Source organism: Lacerta agilis, chromosome 13 (assembly GCF_009819535.1).
Source record: "Lacerta agilis isolate rLacAgi1 chromosome 13, rLacAgi1.pri, whole genome shotgun sequence".
In the NCBI taxonomy this organism is placed as follows: Eukaryota; Metazoa; Chordata; class Lepidosauria; order Squamata; family Lacertidae; genus Lacerta; species Lacerta agilis.
In genome coordinates this window covers 6,033,354-6,052,215 of record NC_046324.1, presented here as the reverse complement: position 1 = coordinate 6,052,215, position 18,862 = coordinate 6,033,354, and the positions used below count along the sequence as shown (strand labels likewise).

General features: G+C 49.3%; 1 protein-coding gene across 2 annotated transcripts in view; it reads left to right on the top strand.

The window, feature by feature from the left end:
- Nucleotides 1-18,862, top strand: part of UNC13C (unc-13 homolog C) — a 132,441-nt gene that overhangs the window by 76,249 nt on the left and 37,330 nt on the right. For both annotated transcript variants that reach the window (XM_033166691.1, XM_033166690.1), the window contains exons 13-18: nt 1,207-1,357; nt 5,741-5,809; nt 9,036-9,125; nt 9,846-9,974; nt 13,892-14,025; nt 15,763-15,848. In XM_033166691.1, coding sequence (XP_033022582.1) covers nt 1,207-1,357; nt 5,741-5,809; nt 9,036-9,125; nt 9,846-9,974; nt 13,892-14,025; nt 15,763-15,848 — 659 coding nt within the window. The remainder of the gene's footprint in view (nt 1-1,206; nt 1,358-5,740; nt 5,810-9,035; nt 9,126-9,845; nt 9,975-13,891; nt 14,026-15,762; nt 15,849-18,862) is intronic.

The following is an 18,862-nucleotide window of genomic DNA, read 5'->3' as shown; positions in this document are numbered from 1 at the left end:
GTTCCAGGGCTCTACAAACAAGTGGTTTTGTGCCAGTGTAGCCCAGAAGGCCCAGTTCTGAACATACTTACCTATATGGTACAGTGGTACCTCGGGTTAAGAACTTAATTCGTTCCAGAGGTCCGTTCTTAACCTGAAACTGTTCTTAACCTGAATCACCACTTTAGCTAATGGGACCTCCTGCTGCCGCTGTGCAGCCAGAGCACAATTTCTGTTCTTATCCTGAAGCAAAGTTCTTAACCTGAAGCGTTATTTCTGGGTTAGCAGAGTATGTAACCTGAAGCGTGTGTAACCTGAGGTAGCACTGTATTTGAGAGAGATGGGTGGGGGGAAAAGTAGCTCCCCAGAAGGCATAAAATTTCAACACCTTGTACTGACTCAATACAGCTGCGTGCTTCTGTTGCTGGGCTCCACTGAAAACGACTACTCCATGCGAACCAGGAAGTGACTTCTCCAGACAATGGAACAACTATTTTTTCTCCCTCTCTCTCTCTTTGGCTGCGATCTCCTGGGTGATGCGAATGCCATTAGGCAGTTGAATGTGCATGTGTACTGCATCCATTTCCCTCCCACCCATCCACCTCTGCCCCAGGAGCTGGCAACCCACGGTATGCCACTGGTGAATGGTTATGTATTTCAACTCTGGGTAGCAAAGCACAGACAGATTTACAAATTCGTGTGTGTGTGTGTGTGTGAGAGAGAGAGAGAGAGAGAGAGAGAGAGAGAGAGAAATTCGAGAGGGCCTATCTGGTTGAACTGCAATGGAACGTAAAGGATTGCTTTGAAGTCATTTCAGCACCAAGTAGAAAAGGAAACTGCCTCAATACCCCCTGCCTGCCATTGTCCTGTCCTGTATTTTACCAGAACAAAAGTGGCAATCCTATAAGCACACACACACACACCGCACGAAGCTGCTATTGGCACCAAAACCAACAGCTGGAGAGGGCATGGCCGAAAAGCAAAAGGGGAAGGAAGCTCCGCCCCTGCCCCACCTCTGCCCATCCAGCATCCTCCAGGAGAAGCTGGGTTTTGACATGCAAGCTGTGAGGGTTCATTCCAAATCTCTCCGAGTTCAGTTTTGTGTTTTTAAAGACTGTCTTCATTTCACACTGTTCTGGGCACGGTGGATCCCCTGCCCTGCAGCTTGGGGGGGGTTTCCCATCTCACTAGCAGAGCATCAGCCTGCCCGTCTGCTTTGCCTCCTAGGCATTTCTCCTGCCTGTCTTCCAAGTACATGTGTCCCGGTGTCCCGGCAGTCATGAGCACTCTGCTGGCCAACATTAATGCCTTCTACGCTCACACCACGGCCACAACCAACGTCTCTGCCTCGGACCGATTTGCTGCCACCAACTTCGGGGTAGGTGCTGTTTTCTTCTGCTTCTCCTTGTTTGTTTTCGGTCCAGGTTCCCCAGGAGAATTGCTCCTTCACCCGCAATCCCTGAGGCATTAAGACCACCAAGGCTGGACTCTGGCTTATATTTCTGTGTCACACTGAAGTGCATCATTGCAATTTGATCTCCAAGGGTGGGGCTGTGTTGCTTTTCTTCTTTGATTTGTGAGTCCCCAGTGTAAGTCTGATGGTTCTCATCTTTGCCAAGGAGCTCCCCACTCCCTTCTCTTTGTAACATTTGAAACTGAAAACCGTGGCTGCTGCTTCAAGAGCCAACTGAGGGCTGGAACCAGACCAAAAAACGAACAAACAACCCTGATTCAATAACGGGTAGCTTAAAAGAGAAGAAATTAGACAAGGAACTACAATGAAATTTGATCTGACCGGATCGAAGATGTTATGTGAACACCTTTTATGGGTATTATGCCTTGCTGTGATGTGGATTTTTGTTTTGCTCTAAATAAGTCTTGTTGCTCAACACACACACCCCAAGTTACTAGCCCTCAGGGTAGTATTTTTTATTTATTTATTTTGTTATGTTTATGTCATCCTCCAGGGAGCTCAAGGTGGCATTCATGGCTCCCTTCCTCCCCACTTTATCCTCACAACAACCCTGCGAGGTAGGCAAGGCAGAGGTGAGCGCCAGGTCACCCAGTGAGCTTTGTGGCTGAGCGGGGATTAGACCCCGGACTCTCAAGGTCTCAGGCCAACACTCCAGCCACTGGGGCACCAGATTTACAAATCAGTCCCCTGACGAAATCCATCTATTTAGTAGGAAGTTGAAAAGTGTCCCCGGATTCATTGAAAAAAATCTGGTAACCTCATTCTAGTAAAAAGAAGAAACAAAATTAAAAATTAAAAAATTCCTTCCAGTAGCACCTTAGAGACCAACTAAGTTTGTTCTTGATACGAGCTTTTGTGTGCATGCACACTTCTTCAGATACACTGAAACAGAAGTCACCAGACCCTTATATATAGTGAGAGAGTGAGGAGGGGTATTATTCAGAAGGGTGGTGGGAATGGGTGATAGGCTGATAGCTGTGGTAAACTTGTTGGCGTCTGTTAACAACTGCAATTGGTCTTACAGGAAAAAGCAAGGGGTGAGAAGGTTAAAAATAGCTTTGTCGTGTATAATGAGATAAGAATCCAGTGTCTCTATTCAGACCAGGTCTCTCCGTGGTTTTAAGTCTGGTAATGAGTTGCAATTCAGCAACTTCTCTTTCCAGTCTATTTCTGAAATTCCTTTTTAATAAGGCAGCTACTTTGAGATCTTGTATAGAATGTCCTGGGAGACTGAAGTGTTCTCCTACTGGTTTCTCTGTCTCGTGATTCCTGGTGTCACCTTTATGTCCATTTATCCTTTTGCGTAGGGTTTGGCCAGACCGACTACAGCAGACCAACACAGCTACCTACCTGTAACTAATAAAAAGAAGAATTGGGCAGAGTAGACCAAGAACCCAGCATGTTGGTGGAGGAGACCGGCCGGCCTGCCTGCCTGCCTGCTGCCCTCAGCCACCTGCTTGGTTTCCTTGCCAGAGACACAAGAGGAGGGGCACTTCCTCTCTGGCATGCCCAGCTTGGTGGCTGCTATGGCCAGGCAAGACCAGGGTGTTTCCATCCATAAATGAAAAGGAATGAAGCTCTTCCTCCACATCCAGGATGGAAGCAGAGTGCCCCAGGGAAGGAGGAGCTGCTCCCTGTTCCCCACACACTGCTTGCCTGCCTGGAATCCCTGGTTGCCCAGGGCGAGACTACTTTAGATGAGAGTTCTGAGGTGTCAATTTCTGGAGCCTTTGGGTCTGGCCACCCAGAACTTCTCTGGCTAAGAATCCATCTGTGGAAAACAAGATACGTGTTTTTAAAAGACTGCAAAGGATCTGAGCCCCTCCCAGCACTCCTGTTTGGCTTCTGGGGAGGGGGGAGATGAGGGGGGGGGGACCTCAATCCAGAATAAAACCTCCACAGACTTATTTTTGTTTCAACCCCAATGATCTCGATGTGAATAAAGCATTACTTTCAATAACAAGAAAGCCAGAAAGTAGAGTGACTCTCCCTCACCCCCAGCACACCCAGACAAATTCTGTGTCATAACTCAGTTAGGTAGGGTTAGCAGGCTTATCGCAAACTGATTGGGAGCCTGTAGAAAGCCTTTCTCCCACCTTTGATTTCGTGGCCGCCTGGGAGATTCATTGGTTTTTTAAATTATTTTTAATTTAATTTTTATTGTACGAGAATTTTTAGATTCATTGCATAATCTCCGTCAAGTATTGAATTTCCCGTACAGTTTTTCCCTTTTTCCTTTCCCACCCCCCTCCCCACCCATGGTCCATTGCAAGGGTTCAAACAGTAGACCACAGCCACGGGCACAGAGTCATTAATTTCCACCGAATGTCTTTTTCCCCGGTTGTTATTATCCATTGAAAATAGAGCTTCCATCTGGTCTTGATCATCGTAGCTTTGACCTTCCATGATGTTTCCTGTGTCGTGACTGCAACGATATCCGATTGGATAAAATAAAAAAAAAGATAATTAGACCAGACCTCTTCTGTCCATTTTTTTCTATCCTTCCACCCTAGCGCTATTGTTGCGTTTCCTGCTAGAATAATGGCTTTGAATGTAAGCTGGTCTCCTTTCTCTATGGCTGTATTTCCAAGTAATCCCATTGTCATAAGGTTAAAGTCTATAGATAACTTCACTTTAAAAACTTCATTAATGATCTTAAGAATTTTATTCCAGAATCCTGGGAGATTCATTTTGGAAACAAAAGTCTCACCCGCCACCCCAGTGGCCCAGTCCCCTCTTCCTAACTCCCGTTCCCTCTTGTTCAGAACATGTTTATCTTAATCTCCGCAAGCTAAAGTCCTCTCTCCGCAAGCTAATGCTAATTTGCCTTTGACGCAAATGCCAATCCAATTTGGGGTTCAACAGATGGATATCAAGCCTGGCCATCAGCAGGGAATGGAGCCCTGAGCTCAGGGACTTTGTTGTGGTTCGTCTTCTTTTCCTAAAAGCAAACTCTTCCAAATAGCCTGTGGATCAGGAAAGCCTAAAGATAGCTGCCGGGGGGGGGGGGGGGAAGGAATCTTACATTGACATTTATTTAGTTATACAATCAATGTTCACACATCAGTTCTGGTACTCTTAAAAAAATTATTGGTGACATCCACATTAATATTATTATGACTCTCATTACATTTGTATCCAGTCTTTATTGCAATGAGCTCTAGGCAGCACTCCTGGTTCTTTCTGATTTCATCCTCATGACAACCTGCCTGGTCAGTTGGGCTGAAAAATGCTGCCAGGGATCAAACCCAAGACCTTTGTATGCAAAGCAGGTGCTTAATCACTGGGCTATGCCCCCTGCAAATTAAAATTCTTCTGAAGGGAGCAGTTGTGATTCCTGGGTTTCAGGGGTGGGCTAGAGGATCCTTGGGGACCCTTCCAACTTTGCAATTCTACAGTTCTATGCAGCAGCCGCAGCAAAGTCCCAGGAACCCTTGTTTTATGGAGAGGTGGCCAGGGGCGTAGCAAGGGGGGCTTGTTGGGTGGTCCGCCCCATGTTCCATAATGGAGGGGGTGACAAATTATCAAGGAACAATTACTGCCGTACTAGGGCGGTTCATTTTTTTTTAATGCCTGCTCCAAAGGTCTTATCTTACTATACTAGGGATTATATAGCTATATATGAAATTTCATGCATATTGGTTAATATCTTGACCCTCCTCCACCAAAATAGCTGTTTACTTGGCTGCTTTCCTATGTCGTGAAGGCTGAAATTTCAGTTCAGTGGAGCACTTACTGTTCCCAACCCTAACCCTGTGGAAAGCCATCTAATTAGACTTTAATTTGATTCTGAGATGTTTTTAGGAGGTCATTTAATTATTGTTTGATTTTATACCAATGTTATGTATCTGATGTTAGCCACCCTGAGCCTGACTTCGGCCGGGGAGGGCGGGATATAAATAAAAGTTTATTATTATTATTATTATTACTTGTTATTATTCCTTTGTAAAAATATGAAATAACGTAAAACCATTTTTGCAGGGGGCGGGGAATCAATGGGGGAGTGACAAGAAATGTTTCGCACCAGGTACCACCTCACCTTCCTATGCCTCTGGAGGTAGCTCTGGCCTGACAAGTGCTCCAGCCCCCAGCTCCATTAATTTCCAGCCTTGGGCTTTTCTGGAGGATGCCTGAAGACTCTCTTTGCTGCTTCTAGCTTTTGCAACCTCTTCAGCCGGAGCCAGAAGGGCGGAGGGGGCAGCCATCCATTTGCACCCAAGAGTGCTATAGTCGTGACCAAGTCACTATCTTACCTGCAACTCTCTGTGCTGTTGTTTTCCCACGCAGAGAGAAAAGTTCATTAAACTTCTGGATCAGCTGCACAATTCATTGAGGATTGACCTCTCCAAATATAGGGTAGGTACAGCAAACCCCCTTTCGCCCACCGCTTTTGCCTAACATGGGGCTTCTCCCGGTAACCTGTTTATGGCACATTCATCCTGATTTGCTTGCACAAAGCTTTAGGAGGATTTCTGCGATGTGTGGCCTTTCCTGAGCATTTGTTCTCATTTGCTAGCACTTTCCCATTGACCTGTCAGTGCACCTTTTTAATGCATTTCTCCTCGGCTTTTTGAATTGCAAAAAGTATGCTGTTGTTTTAAAATGGATTTGTCACACCAGGGGGTGCAACCAATTGCGGACAACTAAATTTCCGGCCTGTGATGGATGCTGCCTCCAGGGCCCTGTGTTACAAATTCAGATAGTTTCTCAAATGGCTCCTTAAACCAGGGTTGCAGGCACCAAAACGGAATGCCTAGTTGCCTTTTGGGGCCAGGCAGCTCAAATGTCATATTTTTCAGTACGACTTTTTGGTTTCTGAAATATTCATTTTGATTGTGCAGATAAAATATAATGGGTGGAATTCTACAGGATGTGTTGCTAATGTGTGGAAACGGTCCAGATCCAAGGATCTCCAGGCATGAACCTCCAGATGGTGGAGACGTCAGATGCCATCCTGGCACCCCGGGCATCTTGGCTTGGTCGCCAGTGGCCGATTAGCCAGGTGCAAAATGTTCCTGGTGACTGGCAAATTTCGAACGCTGCTCCAGGCCATGTCACTACTTTGTGGGACAACTTTAGGCACAGGAAAGGACAACTTTAGGCATGGGAAAGCCTGTGCTATTAGAGCACTCTGTCACCTTCACATAACTTATCCATAAAATAATAAGTAGACAGAGGCGTAGGAAGCGTCTCCATCACCCAGAGCGGCAGTGCGGAGGCACCCCCTGGGGACGGGGCGTCCTGACGTCACAACATGTGCATCGTGATGTCACGACACACGTCAGGACGGGCTGCGCATGCCCGGAAATCCAGACATGCGCAGGCAGTCCATCAGGCTGGCGCTGCTCCTAGGGTGACTGAGCGAGCCGCCGAACGAGTGGTGGCTTGTGGGGCTGCCCCATCCGTAAAGCAGCACGGACGGGGCAGCCCCACGAGCCGCCGCTTGGTCAGCGGCTCACTCGGTTGCCCCAGGAGCAGCGCCGGCCCGGATAGATTGACTGCGCATGTCTGGAAATCCAGACATGCGCAGTCAGTCCATCCAGGCCAATGCAGCTGCTCCCACGGCGGCTTGCGGGGCTGCCCCCCTGCTGCTTCCGCGGCGACCTTGCGAGCCGCCGCGCGAAAAGCAGCAGGAGCGGGGCAGCCCCACGAGCCGCCGATCGGGCGTGGCAGCCCCATTGCTTGGGGCCTGCCGGCGGGGCGGGGCAGGGCCGGCCCAAGTGGCACCCCCCCTCCCCTGGAACATGGGGCGGGCCACCCCGCCTCCCTGCCCCCCCCCCCTTGCGATGCCACTGTAAGTTGACTTTTGTGGTTAGGAAAGTGAGAGGGCAAAGCACTGAAAAGCGTGGGATGAACAAATGATGATGGAGCAGAGGCATAAGCTCCCCCACAAGCAAATCAGAAGAAAAGCTCAGTAAAGACTAGGCTTCATCTAACCCCCAGGTAAGCTTTGTGCCTGGCAAATTAGGATGAATGGTCAGTAGGCAGGTCATATGGAGGAAAGGTGAATCCCACAAAGTACAGTTTCTTATATGGAGGTTCAGTTCCAAGGGTTCTGCATATATGGAAAAAGGCATATACTCAAACTGCCCCACCCAGGCATCCCTAGACTAAAAGCTCTTTTTGCACTCAGTGTTCCTGGCACTAAAAGATCTTTTAAGCTTTCTGCCTTGCTTGCAGGGCAAAACCTGCTCGGTGTGCTATCTCCGGAAGGCTAGGGTTGCTTGCATGAGATCTTGCAGGAATTCAGAGAAGCCTTGCAAAATCTTGTGAGCAGTGGGTTTCTTTCCTTAAAAAACAACAACAACGTTTAGGGGTACTCTCATTTTGACTCAAGAATATCACCATTTTATAGTTCAAATCGGGGGAAATAAATACAGTAAATGGACAAAAGTACAAAGATTCACTAAATGTTCAGGGGTATGCGTCCCCCTGCGTCCCCCCCCCCAGGAAAAAAAGCACTGCTCGTGAGAGCATCCCAAAACCAGCACCTGAAAAGGCTTTGCCCTCCAAGAAAGGCAGAGAGCTTCACAACTCTTTTTGTGCTGGGAAAACCCGGTGCAAAAAGAGCTTTTAAATCATCTGCCTTGCTTCCATTTAACTTACGGAATTTCAACCAGCCTTCCTTCAACCATATATATTTGAAATCACCCAAGTTAAATGTGTGAGATGCAACCATGCCACACTGATAATCTGGAGAAGACCTTGAGTTTAACTCAGTCTGTGCTGGAGAGATGGGCTGAATGGGGGGGCGGGGCTGCAGACTGACCAAATCTCTCCTAGATGGGCATAGGTGTGGTGTTCCTATCTGTTGACGTTTAGTGATTTTAAAAAGCACTGTTTTGGGCACCTGAACACTGACAGGGACAAGACGGATGTCTCTCGGCTTCCCTTCCAAAATTGTGGTGTGGTTTTCTTTGGCACAAAAAGCAAAATGAACTTTGTGGAGGGGGAAGGGTGGCAAGATTTCGCCTCCTCCCTTGCAATGGTTCTCGCAGAAAAGTCACAGCACGGAGGTGGCAAAATGTGCATTGGAGCAAGGAACTCCCAAGGCACATCCAAGCCCTGCTGGCAAAGCTTAAAAATAATAGGGAGGGTTTAAATGACACATTTTGTATGCATTTATAAAAGGGTGGTAACTTTTCAAGGCCTGAGAGGGAGGCTGTGCATCTTTCACGTGGTGCTTGAGGCGAAGTGCCCTTCCCTATTTCACCAGCTGCTGGAAAGTCCTGGTGGTGCAAAGGCATTTTCCACACTTCCCAGAGGAGGAGAAAGGTTCTCCCCACTTGCCGCCTTAGGTGCCATTTCTCTGCCAAACCCCAACGGGGAGCTGAGAGGAAGCCCTCCCCTGGCCTTTCCATATCTGATGTGCCCTGAAGCACAAATCCAGCTTCTTCTCCCAGCGAAGCCATTGCAAGAGCGATGCTTTCCACCGTTCCTCATCCTGCTGGCTCCATGCCTGCTTGCTGCCAGAGCGGGGTGTTGACTCCAGGGACGCCCGGAGCCTGGCTCTGTTGACTTGCTGGCTGTCAAAACCCCGCCGGTTTTGTTCTCTACATTTTCTGTTCTGTTCCCGTGCCAGGATAATTTCCCTGCCACCAGCCCTGAGAGGCTTCAAGACCTGAAATCAACCGTGGATCTGCTAACAAGCATTACATTTTTCCGCATGAAGGTAATTCCAGCTCTTGTTCTAGACATTTATTTACCATAATGTGCTCCTCGAGACCACCAGGATCAATCTCTCGGTGCTTTGCGGTGGCAGCTGGGGGGAGGGGATTCCTCGTGGGGGGGGGGTTGCTTGATGACTTGAAATTCCTCCACAGAATCTCCAGCTGTGAATCAGGCCAGGGGAGGGGGAAGGAGTGACTCAAAAGAGCTGGTTATGAATGTTTCCCACATATACCGGTAGTAAAATGACGAAATTTAGCATGAGTGAGATGCTGTTTTCTGGTTTGACCAGAAATCATAAACTGTAAAACTGGGGGACATAGTTATTTAGAATGTTCTCGCACCCTAAGGTTCCTTTGGGTCCACCTTCTTGCCCCCCAAAACCAACACACCTGTTCTTAAATCAGGAGTCCTTCACTGGAGGGCAACCACTCTGGGCCTTGTGCAGGGAGGGGGGGCTGCCTCTGAACCCCCTCAGTCTAAACCCCCTCTCTTCTGATGAAAACAAATTCCCCTGGTGTGTGTCCCCTCAGTCACCTTGGAAACTGCCAAATAGCATCCTTAAGTTATCATTGCTGAGAGATTCTGGGGTGTTGAGGCTCAAAATACTGCCTGCGCACCTGGTAAGAGTTGCCCCAGTAATTTGGCAGGAGCCAACTCTGCAGACGTTGAAGCCAGCTGCTGCTTAGAATCTGGCCCATTGATTCTGTCTGATGCTCCTCAGGTCCTGGAACTGCAGAGTCCGCCCCGAGCCAGCGCGGTTGTGAAGGACTGCGTCCGAGCCTGCTTGGATTCCACGTACAAATACATTTTTGACAACTGCTACGAGCTTTACTCACAGCTAATGGACCAGGTAAGCTTTGGGTCTCTTTGCAGCCCCTGCAATCATTTGGCATTGCTTGAAAGCCCTGTTGGCAGAGCTCTCCTATTACCCCTGCCCAGAGACCCTGCTTTGAAGGCCCTTTCCAGAGGGTGGCAAGCTAGGACATTAGCCAGGGCCCTAAGCCCAGCACTGGGCCCATGGCCGCCCAAGCAGTCACTGGGCTCCTAAAATATAGCAAAAGAGGCCCTAAGCAGACCTGTCTAAGGAGGGAGTTCATCCTTTGAGCTGCACCACAAATTATTTATACCCCGCCAATCTGGCTGGGTTTGGTCTTGCCCACTTGCACTGTGACGTACAGATCGCTGGAGCCAATTTTATCCTTGATCTGCAAGCCCTGAGCACAAACCACTGCAAGAGAGGAGGAAGAAAGAGAGAAAGGGGGGTGGGGGGAGAGAGAGAGAGGTAGAGGATGCAAGTTGATAAAACCAGGCCTGGCCAATGGCAATAATAATAATAATAATAATAATAATAATAATAATAATAATAATGCACATATAAAACATAGTAAAACATCAAATGTTAAAAGCTTCCCAATACAGGGCTATCTTCAGATGTCTTCTAAAAGTGATGCCTTGACACCTGATGGGAGGGCATTCCACAGGAAGGGCACCACTCCCGAGAAGGCCCTCTGCCTGGTTCTGTAACCTCACAGTGAGGAAACTGCCAGAAGCTGGAGCTGGACCTCAGTGTCTGGGCTGAACCGTAAGGGTGGAGAGGCTCCTTCAGGTATACAGGGCCAAGGCCGTTTAGGGCTTTAAAGGTCATCACCAACACTTTGAATTGTGCTCAGAAATGTACTAGGGAAAAGGGTCCCTCATCCACCTAATTTCTGAAGGTTCCTAGGGATTCCTGGAGATGGGCCTCCTCAATGCCATAGCTTAATGAAGGAACTCACTCTCTACAGAGCAGGAATGAGGGGTGGTTCTGTAGATGTTTGGGTCCCAGATGATGGGCAGTATCACCAAGTAGGCTTCCTATGAGCCAGTATGGGTAGCTGCTGGGATTTGCTGCTGACCACCAGCCTTTCAGATTGATACCTACTGCTGAGATCATGGAACTGGGAATGCCACAGAGTTGAACCACAATCCTCTCCCTCCCATATGCCAGTGGCCTCTGAAATGAAAGGGTCTTGGGGGGGGGGCGTGATGAACCACAATAGACAGCACAATAGGAACACCAGTCCTTTAGTGGAGGACCCTCACCTCCATGCCCTGTTTGTGGGGGCATCCCACCCGCCCACTCCTCCAATCAGACCCCGAGGCTGGAGGAAGCTGCCTCTCTCTCACTCTCACTGCTGGATCCAGCAGGCTACGGTCTGCCTCATCCCAACCTGGCTCGCAATGAAATCACTGCAATAAAAGTGGAGATTGGCCATATTCCTTCCTCTCGCCCTTCTAAAACGAGGGATAATAGAGGGCAATAAAGAGACAGGCAGCCAAATTGCCAACACCTAAGATGTGATGAATTAAATGAGCATTGTAACAGTAAAAGTGTCCCTTGCCTTTATGGAAGAAGAAATCGTGAAGGTTGCTCTTTGGCTGAGGTCTGCAATTGGAATCCTTTTTTTTAATGGCGTCACCCAGGGATTGGCTTGTCTCTCACTTAACCAGTAAAAGAAGCCGGCGCTTGTTCCTTCCTTCCTTCCTGGCAACAGTTACCTCTTGACAAGCACAATGCATGCAGTTCGATTGCCCCTTGGATGAACATGAAGGGGCCTGAGGCTCAGAACTGTCATTACAACCGTCTGCTTCTGACGCATAACAAGAATTCAGTCATTGATGCTAAACAATGATAGCCCTTATCACCTATGAGTTGCCTCTGCCTGCCTTTATAGCCATCATTTTTCTCCCAGCTAATCTCTGAATGACATTCGGACACATTCCACAGTCACCTTCGCCATCAACTCGTGTTTACAAGGAACCAAGCAGCTCAGGCTGCGTGGCTCTTTGCGGGTGTTAAAACAAAGGCAATCTTTTGGAGGCTGGTCCTTGTTTGGCATGAAAACAGCAAGCCCAAGAGCTCAGACAAATAGCTTGCTTTGAGCAGTGCTTTTCATGTGTAACTTTGGGTACACCTGGAGCAATTAGAATCAGCATTACGCATGAGTAAGGTGCAAAAGAGGCCCATGTGTGTGAAATAAGGGAAGCGTGTGACCTGCTAAAGTTCCCCAAGTGCAAAGGTGGCTGCAGCAGCAACAGCAGCACTAGGAGGTCTTTCAGCACCACCAGAAATCCTTCTGAGAACAATCAGAATGAAAGGGGCTCTAAGAGACTCCACAGCAGGGGTCGGCAACGTTTACCTCACCTGCGCCGGTTCACTCCAGCGGAGATCCCTCCATGGGCCAGATTGCGCGTGCGCACGGGCGTGCGCCCCCGCAATTTCCAGCATCTGCGCAGACGCAATTTTCAGCGCCGCGGAAGTAAGTCCCCGCGCCGCGCCGTGTCAGTTTAGCACAGCACGTGGGGACTCGCCAAGCGGGTGGCTTGGTTCAGGGGCAGCTCGTGGGCCGGTTAAACGATCCCCGTGGGCTGCTTATGGCCCATGGGCCTTAGGTTGCCGGCCCCTGCTCCACAGGGTCCCAAGGCTTCACCATCTCTTTTCAGCTGACTTGCCCTTCGGTTTTCTTTTGCTGGTTTTAACATTTGTTACTTACCATAATATAGTTGTCCAAGTGCTCAATAGCTGCAACCTTTGCCAGACAAAGAAGCTGGATTCCAAACTGCTGGAGGAGGTCTGGAGAGCAGCAGCACTGGGTTTCAGACGCACACCCTGCTTTCCTTTTTTCTAGGGAACACCCAAAATGGCTCACAGTATAAAGGGAAACTATCATTGCAACTGTATTGAAATAACAGCCCGTGTGATTGCGCTCTCAGTAGTTCAACCGCTTTTCATGAGGCAACCCTGAAGTGATTTACAATATAATAGCGCATACAAAACAATAGCATGTAAATTGCATTTCCATAACAACTTTTTAAAATAGTTATAATTTTTTAATTTACTTTAAAATTTGATTTTTGTAAAAACGGTTTAAAACAACAGCACAGAGATAAAATCGCAGGATGGATGCTTGACTCTGGAATTGCCTCCTTTGCTCACCGGCTTTTTCCAGGGACGTTGTTATTGCGCTGTCCTCCTGTCCCTTTCTTGATCTGATTTGTGGTGTTTTCCTTTTTTTGTTCTGCTGTCAAAGGCAGCCTTCAAGGGCATCCATCACTTTTAATCAAGAGCATCTTCTTGCCTGGCTCAGTGGCTCAGTCCATTTTAATTCTTCCTGTTCAGTGTGGCTGAGGCCTTGGCGATTAATAGCCCCTTAATGGCAGTGCTGATTCCCAGGGGAAACCAGTAGCTAAAACCCACCATCACTGCCACCTCCCTGGAGGAGGCAGCAGTGGCCCAGCTGTGCCATAAGCTCCAGGCCTCAGCAGTTGCCTGGCTGAGCGGCTCCTTGCACCTCCAGCAGAGCTGCAGCCATCACTGGAATCAGCTTGGACTAGCAACCGGCTGCCTTAGCTTGCACTTGCGTCTGGGAAGGGAGAGCTGTGCCTAGAGAGAGGGATGTCTGAGGAATTGCTCTGCAGAGCATAATTGGGAGAGGCACTGCTCAGACCAACCGTTGGCACCGCAGGCGGTCAGGGTGGGTGTGCGTGTGGCCAAGGAGGGCACTGCAGTGCAACGCTCAGCCTGGGCTCCCTTGCCTTCCCAGAGGAGGCCTTTGTTGACTTCAGCAATGAGCAGATGCAAAGAGGCAGGCACTTCCAGCAGTCCCGGGAAAGCCTGTTTTGCAGGGCTTTTTCTGCATCCTGCTTTTAGCAAAAATGGGGGGGGGGGGGACAGTGTTAATAGAAAAATAGAATGGACTCTTTCTCCTTTCCTTTTCCCGGTAACAGGGTAAAAAGCAAGATATTCCTCGGGAGGAACAAGGTCCGACTACTCAGAATCTGGATTTTTGGACGCAGCTCATTACCCTCATGGTTACCATCATTGATGAAGACAAGATGGCCTACACTCCTGTCTTGAACCAGTAAGAAGGGGGGAGATAGAAAAGACATTTCACAAGGGCTGCTGTGGGGTCACCCATAATGAGCAGCTGAAAAGTTGTCTTTCCGCTGTAGCATTTTTGGCTCATATTTAAATGTTTTGTTTACATCCGTAGACCTTAGGATGCTTGACTTTCTGTGGCAGAGACCCTACTTTGCTGTATCCTTACCCCCTCCAAAAACAAACAAACCCCACCACACTACAAATGGTCATTAAGGAAGGAGAGCAGTGCCACTAGGTCAGTAGTCCAGCCACAGGAATTGTGGTTGCTGGTAGGCAACCCCACAGCCCAGGAGTGGCCACTGTGTGGAGTAGCCACAGCAGCCACCATTGTTAAAGTCAGGTGGCCCCAGATCAAGAGCTAGCCTGATACCACCTGCTGACAAAACCACCCTCCCTCATGCTGATTTCCTTTCGGGAGTCAGTGCAAGGGCAGCCCTGCCCTGGCTGGGGATCTTCCCCACCTTTGCACTCCCCAGTCCCTGGGAATTAAGGTAAACAAATAAAGAGGATATTTTTTTAAAATGCCAAATTTGCACAGCACTCCTGAAAGCAAAATAATCCGGAAAAGCTTATCTAGCAGTGAGCTGTGGAAAACGCATTAAGAGCTCGTTCTTGCCCATCCCATGGAGCTGGCATTGCCCTGACAAGCCTTGCAAAATCAGGAGCTGAGCATCTTTGGGCAAGGCTGAGGGGCTGCTGGTGAGCTAGGCCTGACCCCAGCACCCTGCTGAAGCTCGCTCAGGACCCTTTCCTTAACAGTTCTGGTTGCCAGAATTGAGCTTCCTTCTGGCTTAAAGCCGTCCCTGCTTTCCTTGGGGGTCACCAGCACCACTGCGGCCCCTCCAGCTTCTCCCTGAGCTCTTTTTAAATAGGAGCCCTGCCCAGAAGAGGACATGCAACCTCCAATGAATACTGTATGGACTGTTTCCTGCCCACAGTTCCAACAGTCGCAGTCCTGCCATCCCAGTCCAGTGGACCTTTGTGGGCCCAGAGGTTCAGAGGAATGTCGTAGAGCCTCCTTCCATCTCATCCATGGAAGGGGTAGTTCTGTGCAGACAAAGTGAAAATGGACAGGTCCCCTTGCTTCACTTCTTACTTCCTTTATGTGTTTGTGGGGTGGGGGAACTGCCACTCCTTTAATCTATGTACAGAAATGGCACGGCGGCAGCAGGAGGCCCCATTAGCTAAAGTGGTACCTCAGGTTAAGAACAGTTTCAGGTTAAGAATGGACCTCCAGAACGAATTAAGTTCTTAACCCGAGGTACCACTGTATATGATGAGAAGGCGGCCCTCTCAGTTGTTAAGTTTTCCCCACGTACAGGGCTGGTTGGGCCAGAGGAATGACCCCTCCCCATGTACATAGCCAGAATTTTTGTTGGGGGGGCAAGCCTTTTTTTAATGGGGGCAGGCCTCTTGTTGGGGGGGCAGAACCTCAGTTAGCTATGTATTTTTATTTAATTTTATTGATTTAGGGGGAGCAGCTGCCCCTCCCTGCCCCCCCTGGCTACGCCCATGCCCTTCCCCCCACTCCCGTGCCCCTTTCCAGTCTGCAGCGATTGCCATGAGGAAATCTGAGGGACAGTGCAAGCCTGGGGGCACCACTATGTTCCAACCCCTTCCCTTTGAGGGGTGTCTAGGGCTGAAGGGTGCCACCGTGGCTCATGCCACCCTTGCCAGCAGGAGAACTGACAACACCCCTCCGGTTGGTTTCTTCCAGGTTCCCTCAAGAGCTGAACATGGGCAAAGTCAGTTCAGAGATCATGTGGACCCTTTTTGCGCAGGACATGAAATACGCCTTGGAAGGTAGGGGGTGCAGGTGCTCCCTAGCAGAGCAGGGGGCTATTTCTACGTGGAGCAGCAGGTGGGATTGCGGGGATGTGGGGCGTTCACAGGATGGAATGACCCAGCAAAGAAAATGGTGCATTTAGTAGTAACCAGTGTGGAGAACTGGCTGGTCAAAACATCTTCATCCCCAGAAGCATTTGGCAGTGTAATAAAAGTGGTGAGTCTTTAGAGCTTCTCCACAAAGGGGCAACGCAAGAGTAGAAAAAATTATTCCTGTAGCATCATGGGGGTTTGACGAAGTAAGTCTTTGGCTGTTCACACTACACTTGAACTGGATTTATGCGCAGCTGAGAGGGTGATTCCTTCCATCATTGTCCTCTACTTTGAGAAGCTGGCCCTGCATCCCTTTCCTGTGGCATTTCCAGGATTTGAACCATGGGCAGCATCAGGAAGCCAGGGTGGAGGTCTCATGACCCTGATGGGATGGGGTGCTGCTGCTGCCACCTGCAACACACACACACACACACACACCCCGCTGGCCCGTTTATGCCAAGAACATGGGGTGTCCTGTGTGGCCCCACGTCCTAGGACGGTCTTGGCCACTGGCACATGATCCTTGCCACACTCCAGAGGTGAAGGCAAATGAGTAAACAGAAGAGGCTTGGTTGCCATGGTCACCCAGGAGGCCGGAAATCATAACTAGGGTTTGTGTGTGGATTGGCAACAACCCTTTGCCTTCCGTCTGTCCAAAGCAAGATCTCTGGGACACAGACTTCCCTTGGCCCACCACAGAGCGTGTTCTGAACCTCTTTTCCCTCCTGCCTGCTGTTAATCTTCCAGCGGAGAGCCTGACAGGGATCCCTATGGGTTAACTAAGCAACTGCCGAGGGCCGCATGGCTGGCTTCTCCCCCCCCCCCCCCGAAATGCTCGACTGAGTGAGCGTCAACCTGAGGCAGCGACCCCCTCCCAGCTGCTGCACATGGAAATGCACACAGGGGATAAATAAAGGAGGACATAGGCAGGATGGCAGAGGCAGTGGCAGTGGCAGAACCATGGCAGGAGGGTGGCTGTGGGCATGCAGCCCAGAAATGGCCACCTCTATGCATCTGGCTTTGATGAGAAATCAACTCACTTCACATACAGAGTGGCAGAAAATGGCTTCCCACTGAGCTGTTCAGCAGCAATATTTCCCTGGAGCTTGAGAGCTACATTGATAAAAGCTACTTTTAAAGAGACAAGGCTAAGATCTTGGCTACAGGGCAGCGAAATACAACAGCGTTAATCCAAGGGTGTGTGACTGCTTGGGTTTTCAATTAAGAAAATGTGGTTTGAGTGACCCAAGTTGCTTTTTGGACCACAATTGTCATGTACTGCAGCCAGCAGAACTGTATGATGCTAGAGCTGATGGGAACTATAGTCTAAAACATTGGGAGGCATAGGTGCCAACTCCCTGGGTGCCCAAGCACCGACAAAATTCACTATGAAGGGGCCGGGCACCCACAATTTTTGGTGCCAGGCCTATGCACGCTGCATGGCACCCACAACCCCGAGCACCCACGGTCGCGGTTCCAAGTTGGCACTCCTGATTGGGTGGCGGGTTGGCTTAGGATTAACCGAAATGCTCAGCATCTCTGCTAAGAATGCAAATTCTCTTTCCGGTGCCAGTGGCTGGAAAGCCCTGTCCTGCTCCATTCTCCCACTGCTGTGGCTTCTGGGTCCACTGACCCCCTCCCACCCCCTCCCAAACCCAATGAAACCCCTGCTTCCCCTCCCTCACTTCCTCCTGTTGAGTGTCCTGATTTCACCACCCAGGAGTGGCCAGCATCAGGCAAGGGGGCTTGAACTTGGCATGGGCTTCTAAAAAGTCAGTCCCCCAAGAGGGTGGGGCTCTTTTTGAAACCTCCCGAGGCACCCAGTGCTGCTTCAGAGCATTGCTAACCCTGATTCTACTTGCTGAATGAAGCTGTTTTGAGGGCAAATGAAATTTTAATGTGGAATGAAGGAAAGCCCTCCCATCAGAGGTCAAAGAGATAAACAACTACCTGACATTTAGAAAATACCTGAAGGCAGCTCTATTTAGGGAAGTGTTTAATCTGTATTTTAATATTTGTATTTTAATGTATTTTAATATTTGTTGGAAGACGCCCAGAGTGGCTGGGGAAACCCAGCCAGATGGACAGGGTACAAATAAATTGTTATTATTATTATTATTATTATTATTATTATTATTATTACACCTACAGTATAAAAAAGCAAGACTGGGATGGATGGGAAACATCCTGTATTTTTGCTCCATCCACTCTAGTGTTTCTGCCCAGCGATCCAATGATGTATGTGAGAGGTTGTAATTTCGGGGTAGACATGAATTGTCCATGATTCAGAGAGGCCCCACGCAGGGATGCCATTGCTTTCTAACCTATTTTCTCCCAATGTGGTGGATTGTGCCACATTGTTATCTCCTGCTCTTAGCGGCGTAAGACCTTAATGCTGCTTTAGTCCAGAGGGCTGCTGGTGCTCTGCCTGGCAACAGATGTTGCCCCAACAACACGGCGCTTCCATGGCCACCTGACTTCATGAGGCTGGATCTGGGGATTAGGAGGAGGAAGGTTGCCATCCTGGGGCTGCCTTGCTGCTGTTGCTGCTGCTGCTGCTGCTGCAGCCTCCTTAAGAAAGGAAGAGGGCACGTCTCTATACAAAGTCAAACCAGCTGGGCTTCCTGTGCATTTCAGACTGGGGAAGTCGGGGGGGGGGGGTAAGGTGAGTTCCCCCGGCAGCTTAGCATCGCTTCACTGTTGCTGGACAAAAGCCCTTCAGCCTGCAGCTTGTGGGTCCGATGCCCGAATGCTTTGCTGAATCAAAGAATGCCCTCCCCGGACATAATTTGCCTTCCAGAGAGAAGGCAGCCTTAGAACCCTTCCCTTCTTGTGCTAGTTTGAATAGACAAACAATCATATTTTTACATGGGGGAGCATTCAAACATAGATTCCACCAGCAGCAACAGAGATTTCATTTGAGGCTGAGCGGAAGCAGA